The sequence below is a fragment of the Capsicum annuum genome, chromosome 5 (assembly GCF_002878395.1).
Source record: "Capsicum annuum cultivar UCD-10X-F1 chromosome 5, UCD10Xv1.1, whole genome shotgun sequence".
Taxonomy (NCBI): Eukaryota; Viridiplantae; Streptophyta; class Magnoliopsida; order Solanales; family Solanaceae; genus Capsicum; species Capsicum annuum.
The window spans coordinates 190,522,928-190,539,437 of record NC_061115.1 but is presented as its reverse complement, the minus strand read 5'-3'; the positions used below and the strand labels follow the sequence as shown (position 1 = coordinate 190,539,437).

Here is a 16,510-nt window from a genome sequence, read left to right as displayed (position 1 = left end):
TGTGAGTTTTGGCTAAGATCAGTAGCATTACTTCACCATATTATTTCCAGTGATGGCATTAGAGTAGCTCCTCAAATGATCGAAGCGGTAAGAAACTGGCCTCGCCCCATCTCTCTATTATATATTAGGAGTTTTTTGGGATTGGCTAGCTATTATAGACGGTTTATCGAGGGATTTTCTTCTATTGCATCCCCCATGTCCAGATTGACTTGGAAGAAGGTCAAGTTTTAGTGTTCAGAACCTTGTGAGAAGAGTTTTCAAGAGTTGAAGACTCGACTCACCTCAGCTCTAATTCTAGCTCTTCCAGATGGTTCATATGGGTTCGTGGTATATTATGATATGTCTAGAGAGGGTTTAGGTTGTGTCCTCATGTAGAATAGTAAGGTCATAGTGTACACCTCCAGACAGTTAAAGCCCCATGAGAAAAATTATCCTACTCATGATCATGAGTTAGCAGCCGTAGTATTTGCCTTAAAGATTTGGAGGTATTATCTATAAGGAGTTCATGTAGATGTCTTCATGGATCACAAGTGTCTCCAGCATGACTTTTCTTAGAAATATCTCAATCTTCATCAGAGAAGGTGGTTAGAGCTTTTGAAAGATTATGACATGAGTTTTCTTTACGATCCAGGCAAGGCCAACGTTATGGCCGATGATCTTAGTAGGATCTCCATGGGTTGTGTTACTCATGTCGTGGACAGTAAGAAGAAGATGGCTCAGGAAATCCACCAGCTTCCCAGACTAAGTATTCTTTTAGTCGATTCTTTGGAGGGTGGTGTATGTGTTCAGAGTGGTTCCGAGTCATCTCTAGTTTTTGAGGTGAAAAAAAAAGACAAGGATCCTAGCCTTGTCAAGCTAAAAGAGTCAGTTCAGAATAAGAGGGTAGAGATTTCTCTCAAGAGGGAGATGGGGTTCTTCATTGTCAGGGTAGTCTGTGCGTTCCAGGTGTAGATGACTTAAAGCAACAGATTCTTGTAGAACCGTATGGTGCACGATACTCTATTCATCCAGGGTCCATTAAGATGTACCGCGACCTACTGGAAATTTCTTGGTGGAGTGGGATGAAGAGAGATATTGTAGAGTTTATGGCTAGGTGCTCTATATGTCAGCAAGTTAAGATAGAGCATCAGAAGCCTAGTAGACCCATAGAGGATCTCACCATTCCTACTTGGAAGTAGGAAGAACTAAACATGGACTTCGTGATGGGTTTGCCTCGAACTCATCATCAGCACGATTCAGTTTGGGTTATGTAGACAGGATGACCAAGTCCGCTCATTTCTTTCCAGTTCATACCTCTTATTCAGCCAAGGATTACGCCAAACTCTATATCATGGAGTCGGTCAGATTACATGGTGTTCTATTATCTATTATTTCAGACAGAGGTACCCAGTTCACCTCTCACTTCTAGAAAGTATTCAAAAAGGGTCTTGGTACCCAAGTCCATCTTAGTACAACCTCTCATCCTCAGACAGATGGTCAAGCAGAAAGGACCATTCAGACTCTTGAAGATATGCTAAGGGTGTGTTCAATTGATTTCAAGTAAAGTTGGGATGACCACTTACCTTTGATTGAGTTTGCATACAACAATAGCTATTATTCTAGTATTAAAATGGCTCCATTCAAAGATCTCTATGGTAGGAGGTATAGATCTCCAATTGGTTGGTTTGAAGTTAGTGAGGCCTCAGTCGTAGGTCCTGACTTAGTTTTCGATGCCTTAGAGAAAGTTCAGTTGATCAGAGAGAGACTCCAGGCTGCTCAAAGCCGACAGAAGTCTTATGCTGATGTTTGTAGAAAGGATCTCGAGTTTGAGGTGGATGACTATGTCTATCTCAAGATCTATCCCACGAAGGGAGTGAAGAGGTTTGGCAAGAAAGGGAAACTTAGTTCCCACTATGTCGGTCCCTTCAAGATTCTCAGTCGTTTAGGCAAGGTAGCTTATGAGCTTGAATTTCCTTTAAATTTAGCCTCAGTTCATCTGGTCTTCCATGTATCCTTGTTCAAGAAGTGCGTAGGTGACCTAGAATTTATAGTCCATATTCAAAGCATTAATGTTCAAAACAGTCTCTCTTGTGAAGAGATTCCAGTCAAAATCTTAGACTATTAGACTTGTCGATTGAGGAACAAAGAGGTCCCTCTAGTTAAGGTTCTTTGGTGAAATCAGTCTGTCGAGAAAGCTACTTGGGAAGCAAAAGCAGATATGCGTACCAAGTATCCTTACCTCTTCTTCGCCAATTCAGATCAAGCTAAAGGTAATAGTTAGCCTTAAGCTTATTCAGTTTCATATTCATGTACCCATTATAAACGTGGTATCTACTACCATTTCATACTCTGCCATGCATTCATGTATCAGTTCAGTTAGAAAATCATGCATCAAATATGCATTCTCATCTTGAGAAACTCAATTTATCAAAACACTCAATCACGCATTTATGTACCAGTTAGCCATGCATCAGATGTGCATGAGTTCAATATGTGTAGCATGTCAGTCGTAAAGTAATGTCTCAGTGACTCATGTTCAGTTCATGTTTATTTATTATTTTCCCTCTTAGTCAGTTCATTCGAGGACGAATGTTATCAAGAGGGAGATATTGTAATACCCGTGCTTATTCCTAGCTAGAAATCATCTCAAGGATGCTAGTACTTCTTTAAAATACAAATCTATTTTTTTACCCATGGTAATTATGATATTTTTACTTTCTATCACGTGGGAAATTGAGTTAGGTTTCTAACGATACCAATTTTGTCCAAATCTAACACCAGATGAGGAAGTTAGGGATATTTTACTAAGAACTGACCGAAACACCCAGGTGTGACGTTCAAGTTGATGGACAGCCAAACAAGTGATGGACCACCACTTTGACCATCATAGCCAAGGCAGTAGGGCCACGTTCTTGATAAGGATTAACAGATGATTTCATGAAGTATATGTGTTTGTTAGTTGAAACCCATGATCCTTATGTGTCTTAATATAGTGAAATACATGAACACACATAGGCTAAAAGAATGCATGCAAAGTGTTTGATAATATTCCTAGATGATAGAATTCATGTCCTATGATTTAATAGTGCTTAAATGACAAGTCCATGCTCTATGCTTTACTATTTCCCCATGAATTCCATGTGAGTGATATGCTTTGTTGTTGTGATATGGATTGACCATGATATTAAAACTATGCGACTATATACATGTTGTATGAATTTCCCTTCCGTGTATAAGATGTTGAGAAGTATGCTTAGTGTGAAATCCCTTACTCATGAAATAGTAAATTATGGACTCTTACGATCAAGTCATTCATATGTGTCAGTTCCCTTCTATTGAGTCCTAAGGGTACTTGTACTCAAAATATATAGTTGTGTGCCTAGAGCCATTTTATTTTATCATGATAATATCAGTCAAGCCATGATCTATAGAACTCAATTGGGCATGTGACTTAGGAAACCTCAGAAATCTCATGATCTCAGTTAATTCTCAAATAGTAGCACTAATCCGTCAGTCAATGGAAGTCAGTTAATCAGTCCTTGTACCGTCATTGAAATCACATTTAGTCTCTTCAGATGGCAGTTGAAGTGAGAACCGAGTGAACCCAAGGATGGGAACTCACCTGCCAGTTTAGGGTGTGATTCTTAGTAATAATCCTTGTGTTTCAGAACTACGTTGCCAGCATAGGTTGAGACATCTTAAACTACCAGATTAGGGTTGATGAGGTGGCTTAATCTACCAGTTTAGGGTTCCCACCATTCTCATTTTGAGTACCTGCCAGCTAAAGGTAACTCACAGTTGTCCTTACTAGTGGCACGGTATTGACACCCTTCCAGTCGGGGCAGAGATTGGACCCAAATTAGCTATATGGATTGTTGGGGCCTGTCGGTCAAACAAATACCTCCCACAATTTTAGTCCCAGTCTCAGTAAAAGAACTTAGATAGTTATTTAGATTTCAGTATATCAGGACTATCAAATACAGTCAATTCAGTTACAGAACGGAACACAGATAGTTCCATTAGTTTCAGGACTGTCAGACATAGTCATCTATGTTATCAGAATTTCAATATTTGTCATGCTAGATATCAATAGATCATGTATTAGTGTCCAGATCTAGATATCACATAATCATGATCTCAGTTACTACGTATGCATATTTGCACTCTTATATTCTTATCAGTCATTCAGTTAGCATCGTTCATGCATGTAAACCCTTTTGCATTTAGCCTATCTCACTCGTATACTCTGTACTCCCAATTCTACTGATGCATTTGTACTATGGTGCTTTCTTTCACTTTACACCATAGGTTCACAGATACGAGCTCCAGATCAGCAGTAGTAGTAGCATTCCAGTCGCAGAGTTGTAGTGAGTCCTTATCCATTCAAGGAAAATATTATTTATTTCATTTATTATTTTAGTTCAGTTTTGCTAGACGGAGTTAGTTGGAGACATGTTCCTTCAACTCTTTATTCAGACAGTATTTAGAGTCTTTTAGATTTAGCTCATATTTGATTCAGATTTTAGTTGTTTTGGGTATTCATTACCCCATATGGATGTTATGATTTGTTAGATATTCTATGCAGTTGAACCTTATGGCCTATTATTCATGTTTTCGGCATTATTACGTCATCTATTCTAGTGTAAAAGCACAGATATCGGTCGTGGGTTAGCTTGTGGTCCTTCGGGGTCATAAACACTATGTAGCACTCTGATTCAGAAAATTGGGGCATTACACTAAGTCACCAACATCAAAGTCAAGATATTTTCTCTTCAGGTATGCATAGGATTTCTAACGGTTTTAGGCTGTCTTTAGCCTCTCCCTAGTCAACTGAACTTTTTTCATTGCATCAAATATAGAATCTGGTCCTAATACAGTAGCCTCACCTGCTTCAAACCAACTGATTGAAGATCTACATATCCTCCTATAAAGAGACTCAAACAGTGTCATCTGAATACTGGAGTGATAAATGTTGTTATAGGTAAACTCGATCAAAGGTAAGTGGTTATCCCAACTTTGTTTAAAGTCAATAGCACAAGCTCTCAACATGTATTCTAAGGTTGGAATGGTCCTCTCTGCCTGACCATCTATCTGAGGATAAAAAGTTGTACTAAGAAGAACTTAGGTACCAAGACCATTCTAAAAATCCTTTCAAAAGTAAGAGGTAAACTGATTACCTTTATCCGAAATGATAGACAAGGTCCATGCAACTTGACCAACTCTCTAAGGTAATTCTTAGCATAATCCTCCACTGAATAAGAAGTGTGAACTGGCAATAAATGAGTTAATTTGGTCATTCTATCTATAATGACCCGTATAGAAACATACCAATGACGTGTATAAGACAACCCTATCTCAACATCTATGTTCACTACTTCCCACTTCCAATTAGGAATGCTGAACTCCTGTAATGTACCACTAGGCCTCTGGTGCTCAACTATGACCTGCTGATAGTTAGAACACTTAGCCACAAACTCTGAAATTTCTTTCTTCATACCACCCACCAATAGACTCCCCGAAGATTTCAATAAATCTTAGTGGCTCATGGGTAAATGTAATACCACTGTAATGCCCGTGCTTTTTCAAAGCTTGAAAATCATCTCAAGGATGTTATAACTTGCTTTGAAATAATAATTATTTCTTATACAATGGTATTTCCATAATTTTCACTTCCTGTTATATGGGAAATTAAATAATATTTCCATTGATATATAATTCTCCCAAATTCGACACCTGGACAAAGAGTTAGTCTTTTTAGTGAGACAATGTTTGAACTGAGCCTTCAGCACGTCGTGGAGATAGCTCAAATGGAAATTGTCAAATTCCAGTGTTTCTCTGTGATACTGGTGCGTCACACCAAAATTTCTAGGTCATAGACAAGGTAGTAACATGATAGCTCCGCGTCGCGCCACCATGCAGTTTCCGAATTGTCAATTTCTAGTGACACGGCACAATAGCGCCGCATCGCGCCAAGGGCCCAACTTGCGAAATTTTTCTAAAAATTTAATGACGTGTCCAAGGTTAAAAGAGTCAACTTCCTACCCCTATATAATCCCTTTAACACGTGATTCAACCACTTTTCACCCAAAACATATTAGTTTCTCTCAAGTTTATCTCAAGAACAAGCTAGGGTTTCTATTGGGGATTCAAATTCAGGAAGATTTCACCACTAATCTTCACAAAATCACGATCTAAGGTATGCATAGTGTTCATTCATGGACTCCTTTCATCCATGAAGTACAAGAATCCTTTCTAACTATAAGTTATGGATTTTCTTCATGTTTTCATGCTTTGTATGTTCTCTTTCATATTGATAAATGAGGAATTGATTTCTATTCCATGATTTGATGATAAATTCCATATGGGTTGATTAGTATAGATAAAGATTTACTAAATCTCATGACTAAAACCTTGTATGATGTAATTAGAATTGAAGCATGATTTTAAATTATTGTATGATGTGCTTTACATGTACTATGCCTACAATATGTTTGATTAAATTCCTAGATGAAACAAAATTGTCTAACTAGCATGATATCATGAAATCCCCATGTATGTACATATGCCTAGTAGGCGTTTGATGAAATGGTTCAGTAAACGTATTGTGGTGATTATCATGTATTCAAGAATATCAAGTCATGTCAGTTTCCTTCCATCGAGTCCTAGAGGTACTTGTACCCAAAATATTAGTTGTGTGCCTAGATCCATGTCATGTTTACACGATACTCTCAGTAAAGATATGAACTCTTAGACTTCAGATAGTCTTAAGAATAAATCTCCATGATCTCATGACTCAGTCATTTGTCAGATATCAGTGGTATTCCTTCAGCCACAGAAATTCAGTAACTCAGTACATGCTTAGTTCAGTTCAGTAAATCATGTTCAATGTCCATTCAGATGGGAGTAGGAATTAGCACCGACTAAACCCAAGGATGGGGACTCACCTATTATACGAAGGTGTGATTCCTAGAAGTAATCCCTGCGTTCCAGAACTATGTAGCCAGCATAGGTTGAGACATCGTAGCCTGCTATATGAGGATAGATGAGGTAGCTTAACCTGTTATGTGAGGGTTTCCACCGTTCTCGCTAGAGTTACCTATTATATGAAGGTTGCTCACATGTTGTCCTTACCAGTGGTGTGGTATTGACACCCTTCCAATCAGGGATAGATTGGACCCCAGCTCAGCTATTATAGCACATTTAGGGCATGTCGGTTAGATACTACTTCCCACAGTTTCTTGTTACAGAATTAGGACTTTCAGATACTGTCAATCAGTCTCAGTAATAGAACTCAGAAAGTTCTTTAGAATTTTAGGACTGTCAGATACAGTCAACTCAAATACAATACAAAACTCAGATAGTTCTATTAGATTTAGGACTGTCAGTTACAGTCACCCACATTATCAGTTATTTTTAGATATAGTCACCCATGTTATCAGCAGTATTCAGATATAGTCCTTCATGTTATCAGTTATATCAGTTACTAGCATGTCACGTTATCAGTATATAGACTCAAAAATCATGAATCACATTTTCAGTTACAGTTACGTATTTATGCATGTATTCTCATGTTCATGTTAGATAGTTAGTTCGCATTATTCATGCATGTGAACCATTGTATATAGCCTACCTCACATGTATACTCGGTATATATGTACTGACGCATTCGTGCTATGGTTCTTTATTTTATGTTACACCATAGGTTCAGAGACACGAGTTCTAGATCAGCAATAGATTCCAGATTAAGTAGTCAGAGTAGAAGTGAGTCCTCATCCTTCGAGGACATAATGATTTTCTAGTATCTCATTCATTAGCTTATTAGTTGAAGTTAGTTAGGGACATGTCCTATCAACTCCTTATTCAGATTCTTCAGACAATAGAGGCTTTCAGACTAGATACAGACTAGATACAGACTAGATATAGACTATCATGTTTTAGACTTCAATTTTTTTTGGGTATTCTATTACCTCACACAGATATTACGTTATTCAGTTATGTTCATGATCAAACCTTATGGCCTTTCAGTGCATATTTCCATATTATCATGTTATCTGATGCAGTATACAGGATTCGGGACTTCACCCAAATGAATTCTCCAATCTTTCTCGGGTCTAAGGTAGATGAAGACACTATGGAATTCTTAGATCAAGTTCAGAAAGTTACAGACGCCATGGGGGTGACTACTGTTGAGAGTGCTAAGCTAGTTGCATACCAGTTGTAGGATATGGATCATGCTTTGTTCAAAAAGTGGAAGTCTGAAGAATCAGATGATGCAGGTCCTATAGAGTGGGAGGAGTTTGTCACTGCATTCTTAGAAAATTTCTTTCCCCAAGAGCTTAAAGAAGCCAAGGTGCTAGAGTTCATCAACCTCAGGCAGGGAAATATGACAGTGAAAGAGTATTCTTTTAAATTTACTCAATTAGCCAGGTATGCCCCTTATGTAGTTACAGATAGTATATCTAAGATGAGCAAGTTTGCTTCAGGGGTAAACGACAGCATGGTTAATGAGTGCAGATCCACCATGCTGAACAGTGACATGACCTTAGCTAAACTTATGGCCCATGCTCAGCATATAGAAGAGCATAAAATTAAGCAGAGGGAAAATAAGAATAAGAAAGCGAAGACAGGTTGTTTCAACTTCTCTCAGCCTAATCAGAAGAACGAAACAGTTCTCAGTTTCATCCTAAGTCATCGGTTCCAGATCCCTCTACAACTAGTACTCTACATCCTAAGTTAAGAGAGGGAAACAAAAATAGAGCGCCAGGCTCTAAGACCCAGGGCAGTGTTAGTGGTGCCCGCACCTATCGTCTTTGCCAGACTTACGGTAAGCACCATCAGGGTGTGTGTAGAGTAGGCAGTGGCATTTGTTTTAGTTGTAGCAACCCAGGCCATAGAGTTAGAGACTGTCTGCAGACAGGTCCTCAGGGTTATTAGAATCACTCTTCATCTCAGTTCAATCACCCAAATCAGTAGGGTGCCACTTCCAGTGCTACTAGCGGGCAATGCCTAAATTGTCTCTATACTCTTCAGACCTAACAGGATCAGGAAAATTCTCCTGATGTAGTTACTGGTATGTTACAGATCTTTCATGTGCATTTTTATGTTTTGCTAGATCTAGGAGCTTCCTTATCTTTTGTTACTCCTTATATAGTAATTGATTTCAGAATTAGTCCTGAAATTCTAGCAGAGCCCTTTTTAGTATCTACCCTTGTGGGTAAAACCATCATAGCATGGCGAGTATACAGGACCTGCCCGGTTATGATATTTCAGAGTCACTACAGCAGACTTAGTTGAAATAGAGATGACTGATTTTGATGTCATTCTCGGCTTGGATTTTCTTCATTTCTGCTATGTAACAGTCGACTGTAGAAATAGAATAATTCAATTTTAGTTCCCGAATAAACCCGTTCTAGAGTGAAAGAGTAGCATATCCGCTTTCAGGGGTCACCTTATTTCCTACCTTCGGGCAAGGAAATTGATATGTAAGGGATGTGTTTATCATCTAGTTCATGTTAGAGATTCCATTTCTAAGGCACCCAGTCTCGAATCAGTCCCAATAGTGACTGAATATTTAGATGTCTTTACCAAAGATCTTCCAAGAATTCCTCCTGACAGGGAAATAGACTTCGGTATTGATCTTCTTTCAGACACTCAGCCTATCTCTATTCCACCATACAGAATGGCACCAGTAGAACTCAAGGAACTGAAAGAACAGTTAAAGGATCTCTTAGATAATGGATTCATTAGACCCAACATTTCCTCATAGGGCGCACTGATAACGCTCAAATTACACTCTTAAATGGGTGTAAGTGATCATTGTCAATATAAAACCCAACTAGGTTGGGATCGAATCCCATAGAGAATAGGTTGTGAACCTCGATTTATTTACGAAAGATTTTACTGGTAGTTTACTACTTCCTAAAGATGGGGGTTTAAGTTCACGATGTGTTAAATATCACTTTCAATACTTTAGTGTTTGTAATCAAGATAAATGGGAAACCAGAGTTATGTTCACCAAGGGTTTTGAAAATTTATAGATACTTGGTAATGCTAGAGATTCTCGGAATGAGTAGAACAGTAGAATATCCCTAACGATTATACTATCTGACTTATCTCTCGACCTGACCAGACAATTTATTATCTAATTCTCTCAAACTTGGATAACTTATCTATTTCCAGTAGGATGTTATCTCAGGTAGATTAATCTAGTTACGGCATTAATCATTAACCAGAAGGTTGGTAGCTTTCGAGTCCCTATTGATAATTCACGTCCTCTAGTCTGTTTCTCCGTTAGAAGCAAATAAAACCTAAGGCATTACCTAATGTTTTCAACCACTAGATTTTAGTTAAAACAACAGAATCTCAAGATGTTTTACTACTCTTAGAATCCGTTAAACACCTAGTATCATATCAAACCCTAATACATGGATCCCAAAACTCCAGATAATGAAATTAGCCGCTCATGATTTGATGAATGAAATAACAAGTTGAATTCATGATTATAATGATAAACATACGAATGGATAGAAAACAACTAGTTCCTCCTAGTTAATCATAAGGTAGAAACCCCAAAAATAGTTGATACGAAAATACAAAAATATTTTATGAAAGAGAGCAAAAATATGCATCTCTTTTCTCAGAGTTTATGTATGATAGATTAACATTGAATGAATCAAAAACCCTAAAAGATGCTATTTGTACTAAAGCCTAATTAAAGAAATAAATAACAAAATTAATAAAATTGTCCAGAATAGGTGACGCCCAGGCTGACGCCATGTCAAGAAGTTGACGCCCTATCATGATAGCATCAGAGAGGCTTCAGTTGCCTTCAGGTTCTATCTTAGGCTGGCGATGTGGCTGAAACCACATTAGGGATCTAACAGCGTATCACCAACATCGTCAGATATCTTCCTCCATGCTAACTTTCTGCTTAAGGTTGACGCCTATCACAACTTTGACGCCCTATCACCGGCGTAGTCAGAACTGTAACTCCCTAGTTAAGGCTGACGCCAATGCTGATAGGCTATCATGAGGCTGACGACTTATCATGGAGGTTGTCAGCCATTTTTCCTTCTATTTTGCTCAGATTTTCAACTCTTTTTCTCCATTATTGTTTATTCTCATTTCTTCAGCCTTTTTCTGCAATATCATGAGCAAACACATCAAATCAATAAGAGTTTCTTCAAAATTCACAATTATTTTAAGCTAAAAAGTATTAAATGTATTAGCTTTTGCTGACACATCAACACCCTAAACTTAAAACAATTGGTTATCCTCAAGCAACAACTAACTAGGAGAATACAACGAACATTTAGCAGTTAACAACCAATTTAGCTCAAAACTCAGTTTACTATCTCCAAGGTCAACCAACTCAAATTTACTGTGCAATTTATTGAAAAGCAACAATGTAACACAAAGGCTTCTACCCATGGTATCAACTAAGTACCAACAATCGTGCATGTATCAATGTACACTACCCAAACAAGTAGGTAACTTAGCAAGATACTAGTGTGCCCTCACAACAAAGAAATTCCCCTCTATTTCTCATGTCAGACATCAAAAATATAAACACGGGGCTCATCAAAAAAACACTCTCATAGAATGAAGTTCAAACCAGTGTATGCCAAATACCGTATGCTTGCCCATATCGTCATTACCAAGGTTTCCAGATAGGTACGTTAGGATCACTATAGGTCTTTCTTCGGCTTGTAACATAGGCTAGGGATGGTATGATATTATACGGAATTTAGAGTGACTAACCTCCTTGGAACTACCTAAACTTGTGGGGTCCACTTATTAACCTCTTTTTCTCTCTTTTTCTTTTCTTTTCTTTTTCTCTTTTTCTTCTTTTTTCACTTTTTCTATTTTCTTGATCACACTTTCAGGATGGGTGCACTTATTTTTATTCAAGCAAAGTTTTTTTTCTTGCTCTTTTTCACCAACACCCAACCTTTTATTCTTTTTCTTTGATTCTTTCTTTTCTAATCTACCCTTTTTCACACGCACCCCTATGATAGCTACCCTCAACTTAGGCTATTTGCCTACGTTAAGGTGCACAGTGTCCAAGGAGGACTAGGACCAAAATAGATTCATGATGATTTAAAAAGGGAAGTGATAGGTATCATAGAAGGAAAAATTATCAATTAAGGCTCAAACTGGGATCAAGGGATATTATGCATTAGAGGAAGGTCATTTAGGCTAATAGTGACTTAAATTCAAAAATGGCCTATGATCCTTTCCTAACCCCTATCTTTCAACTATAGCAAGACGAACCGGGCAAGTTCTAGATTTGACACTACAAAGAGAACTCAGTATAGTCTCACACACACATGGCACACAAGCAATATCATTGGCTACTACCTATCTGGTTTATGCAATTGTTCAGTAGTGATGATCAGGTAATTAAACTAATGCCATGATGAGATGCACAGTGGTCACACTAAGGTGCAATTCATACAGTCATGCAAAACAAACCTTCGAAGAGGTGTTCAAAATCACAAAATTAGTTAACTACCTACAGAACTTGTACTAATCCTAGTTATTTAAAGAATATGCTACAACAACATGCTAACCTACACCCTCAACTTAAAATCAAAACAAATTAAAACTAAGGGTTAGGGCATACCTGGAGTCAATCAAGTCTCAAATCATGGGTCCTCGACTCTGCGGCAGTGTTATCCTCATCAGGAGCTTCTCTTTACTCTGGTTCAGCTATTCTACTAGATGAGGCTCCTATATCTCTCACTCCTAGTGCTTCTTCCCATTTACAGTTGTCCTCTCGAGATGCTTGCGTTACCCTTTTCAGATCTGCTTTCTCCTATTTTGTCAACTCATCATCTGCCTGCAGCGTCTTCTCTACCTTATTCTTCTTATTTAAATTTTTTTCAGCCTTGCTCTCATTCTCATCATCTTCTTGTCTCTTTCTCTTACTTTTTTCAGCTTTTTTATCTTTCTTCTTTTTCTTTTTCACTAGCTCTGCAATAAGATCAAGGATTGGAGGTTCAACCTCAGATTTCTCAGCTGTCTGTCCTGCAGGCATCATAAACCAGTGTTGTTGTACTACCACCATCTTATATTTTACCTTTTCTAGGGCCACTTTGAATTCAGCAAGCTCTGCTCCAGTCAGCTCCTGTGCCCTTACATCAAAATGGTTCTTCAGATCTGCAACCCGTGCAGGAAAAGTAGCAAAGAGCTCAAGAGCATCCCTGATTCTTTTATCTATAGCAGTAGTAAACTGCTCAGCAAAGACACGTAGTTGCGTCTCACACCATCTGGCCTATTTGGCCACTTTTTTTATATCAATAGGCTGGGATGTAGCTTTCGCTAGTGCTGTAGGAACTGATGGACCTGGCTCATCATCAGGAACTAAGCCTGCCCGAGCAGCCTCAGAAGCTTGCACCTCAACTTCACATACTGAACTAGGGCCTATAATTGATGGGTTCACCTCAACCCTTACCCCTCTATCAAGTGTCAGCCTTGGATGATTTTTCTAATAGCGAATAGGGTTGTGGGTCTTGGTGGCATACAAAGTTTCATCAATCCCAGTAATATGTGGTACCCCTGCCTCTATGCATAGCCAGGTAATAAGAAAAGGGAATAGATAAGATATGTCAAACCTCGTTACCCGAATCTTGATCTCTTTAGTAATAATCTCCCCAAAATTCATCTTAAGTTTTTCCACAAGACATGCGACCAATATTGCTCAATCATCACCAAGAACATTACCTCTGTCGGTCGGCATCAAATGGGTGCGGACAACACCCCACCAGAATTTTTACTCTTGAGTCAAAGAAGCCTTGTAAATACGCTCACTGGGTTGGGTCAGCCATAAAGGGTCTCCCTCAGCTATAAGTGTATCTAACCAAGGATGCTGGTCATCCTTACTCTTCAAACGATGGTAGAATATAGGATTTGTGAACTGAGGATTAAAGTAGGGTCCATGTAAAAACCTGTTGATAGTCATATCAGAAATGTCTACATTTACCCCATGAACTGGAACTTTGGTCAGCAAAGGTTGGTCTATTGTGGTCTCTCCACTATTGCACATGCTCTCTAATCTAGCCTGGTAGTTCGTATAAAACTCCCAGACTACGGTAAGGAAAAATGGTTTAACTCTCTTAGCAGTCCATCCCAACCCATAATCTCTGAGTTTCTTCTCAACTACAGGATAACCAGGCAATCCTATGATGAAGACTCTCTTCTCTAGAAACACCGTCCATCTAGTAGATCTTCTTTTTATTCTAATCACCCCTTTGAGGAAGATGTTTTATTATTCAGGGATCTTCCATCTAGCACTCTCTAGAACCTCTGGATTCTTGCATTTTATCAAAGTTCCTTGAATTGGGGGTTCCTTCTCAGCTTGATTTTCAGTCACAGGAGTTTTAAAGAATGTTTCCTTAGAATCAACCTTCTCAGACTCAGGCTATTCGGACTCAGTTTGCTTAGAACCTTCTTGCTCAGAAGATTCACTCTCAGCTGGGGTGGTAGTCTCAGTATCATCACTATCCTCCACTGCAATAGGTTTAGGCGGAAGAAGTGCCTTTGGACTGGGTTTCTTTCTCCTTCACCTGAGCAGTGGTTCTTCATCTTCGTAATCAGAGTCTTCATCAATAAGCTTTTAAACCACTTTAGTCTTGGCATATTTCTTTAGAGTGTTAGGATTCTTTCTTTTAGGTGCCATTAGAATGTTCCTGGACCATAAGACAAACACAAGTTAATGATCAAGGTATAACAGTCAAAACATTCTATTCAAGTTCACTTAGCATTATCATCTAACTTATGACAACGTATCTGATAAGGTGTCACATTTGTGATAACCTATCAGCTATGTCGTCAGCCTTAATAGTGAATGCTTCCTTTTTCAAAGTTGCTGACGATGTAGCTGATAAGGCGTCACGCTTGTGATAGCCTATCAGCAACGTCGTCAGCTCAGAATTTTTCCCTTACTCAGTTTGCATTCATAATTTTGGGACCAAATTTTTCGTATAATCACATGGTATTTTAATTTTTTTACTTAGGGTTTTCAAATTTTTGCAATTTAGGCACAACTTAACCCTAATTTTTGTTTTCCATGATATTACAACTTGAACTCAAGTTTATTCCTTTATAGAATCATGTTTTCAACAACTTTACCACTTCAATGATAGGAGAACAAAGTTATGAGCATACCTTATGAGTTGACTCCACTTGATTACGCGAGAGAGAAGAAAAGATGAGAGATAGACTCTGATTTTCCTTGTAATCCCACAACTATCAGGAAGGAGGTTTCCTTGTATACTTGGGAGTGTTTTGAAAGAAAGTAAATATCCTACTAAGGAAATAAAATAATACTTAAAAAAGTAAATAAAATAAAGTGGGAACCTGAAGGGTTTTACACCTGGGCCGGGTCAAATTTGGATCGAATTGGGCCCAAAATTTTCAAAATAACACAATGGCTGACACCAACTCATGATAAGCCATCAGAAATATGATAGCTTATCATAGAGGTCATCAGCCTTAACAGAGAAGGTCTCACCCTCTAATCTTTCTGATGACGTTGGTGATAAGTCATCACAGTTGTGATAGCCTATCATGAATGTCGTCAAGACCACTTGACTTGCATTCTTCAATTTTTACCTTGACCTTTTTGTGCTCCTTTAGCTCCTTCCTATTACTACCTAATTGAATAAAAACAAAATGCTTGAAAATAAAATTTTGGGTTGCCTCCCAATAGCTCCTGGTTTAGTGTCGCGGCACAACTTAGTTATCTCGACTACTCAGACTTCGTCAAGATACCGTATCACTACCTTATTACCACATTCCTGGAATACATCCATAACCGAGAAGATGTTTATATCCTCCAACTACTTCATAGGAGGTTGCATTTTAAATCTGGCCTCTTTTTTCCCATATCTGAACTTGAGCTCATTGAGCTCCATATCAACCAATACTCTCCTCGTGGCTAATAATGGTATACCCAATATGATGGGTACCTCAAAATCAACATCACAATCCAGTATCACAAAGTCTGCAGGCAGAATAAAATCATCCACCTTTACCGGCACATCTTGCGATATACCAACCGGTCGCTTAACCGATCTATCTGCCATAAAAAGATGCATCGTTGTGAGGGTAGGCTCCCCCAATCCAAGATTCTTGTAGATATAAAGTGGCATAAGATTTATACTTGCTCCTAAGTCATATAAAGTTTTGGTAAACTTTATGGACCTAACTGTGCACAATATGGTAAATGCTCTAGGATCAGACTTTTTCTGCACTAAGGATTGTGAAGACACAGCACCACAGTGATGGATGTTGTCCATCGGCTCACAACTTACCTTCCACTTCTTTGTTAGCAATTCCTTCATAAATTTAGCATAGTTTGGTATTTGCTCAAGTGCCTCCATCAATGGCACATTCACAATCCATTGTTTCATTATTGCCATGAACTTGCTAAATTTCTCATTATCTTCTTTCTTTTTCAACCTCTAAGGAAATGGTGGTGGTGGTCTTGGAATTTTTTTCAATACCACTTCCGCTTTTTTGTCGTCTT

The 16,510-nt window shown here is 38.4% G+C and overlaps 1 protein-coding gene across 1 annotated transcript; it reads right to left on the bottom strand.

Moving 5' to 3' along the window:
• Positions 1–15,821: 15,821 nt before the first annotated feature.
• Positions 15,822–16,280, bottom strand: LOC124898583. Its single transcript, XM_047412222.1, has one exon. It carries the CDS (start codon positions 16,278–16,280, stop codon positions 15,822–15,824), a length of 459 nt encoding a protein of 152 aa, XP_047268178.1.
• Between the last annotated feature and the right edge of the window lie 230 nt (positions 16,281–16,510).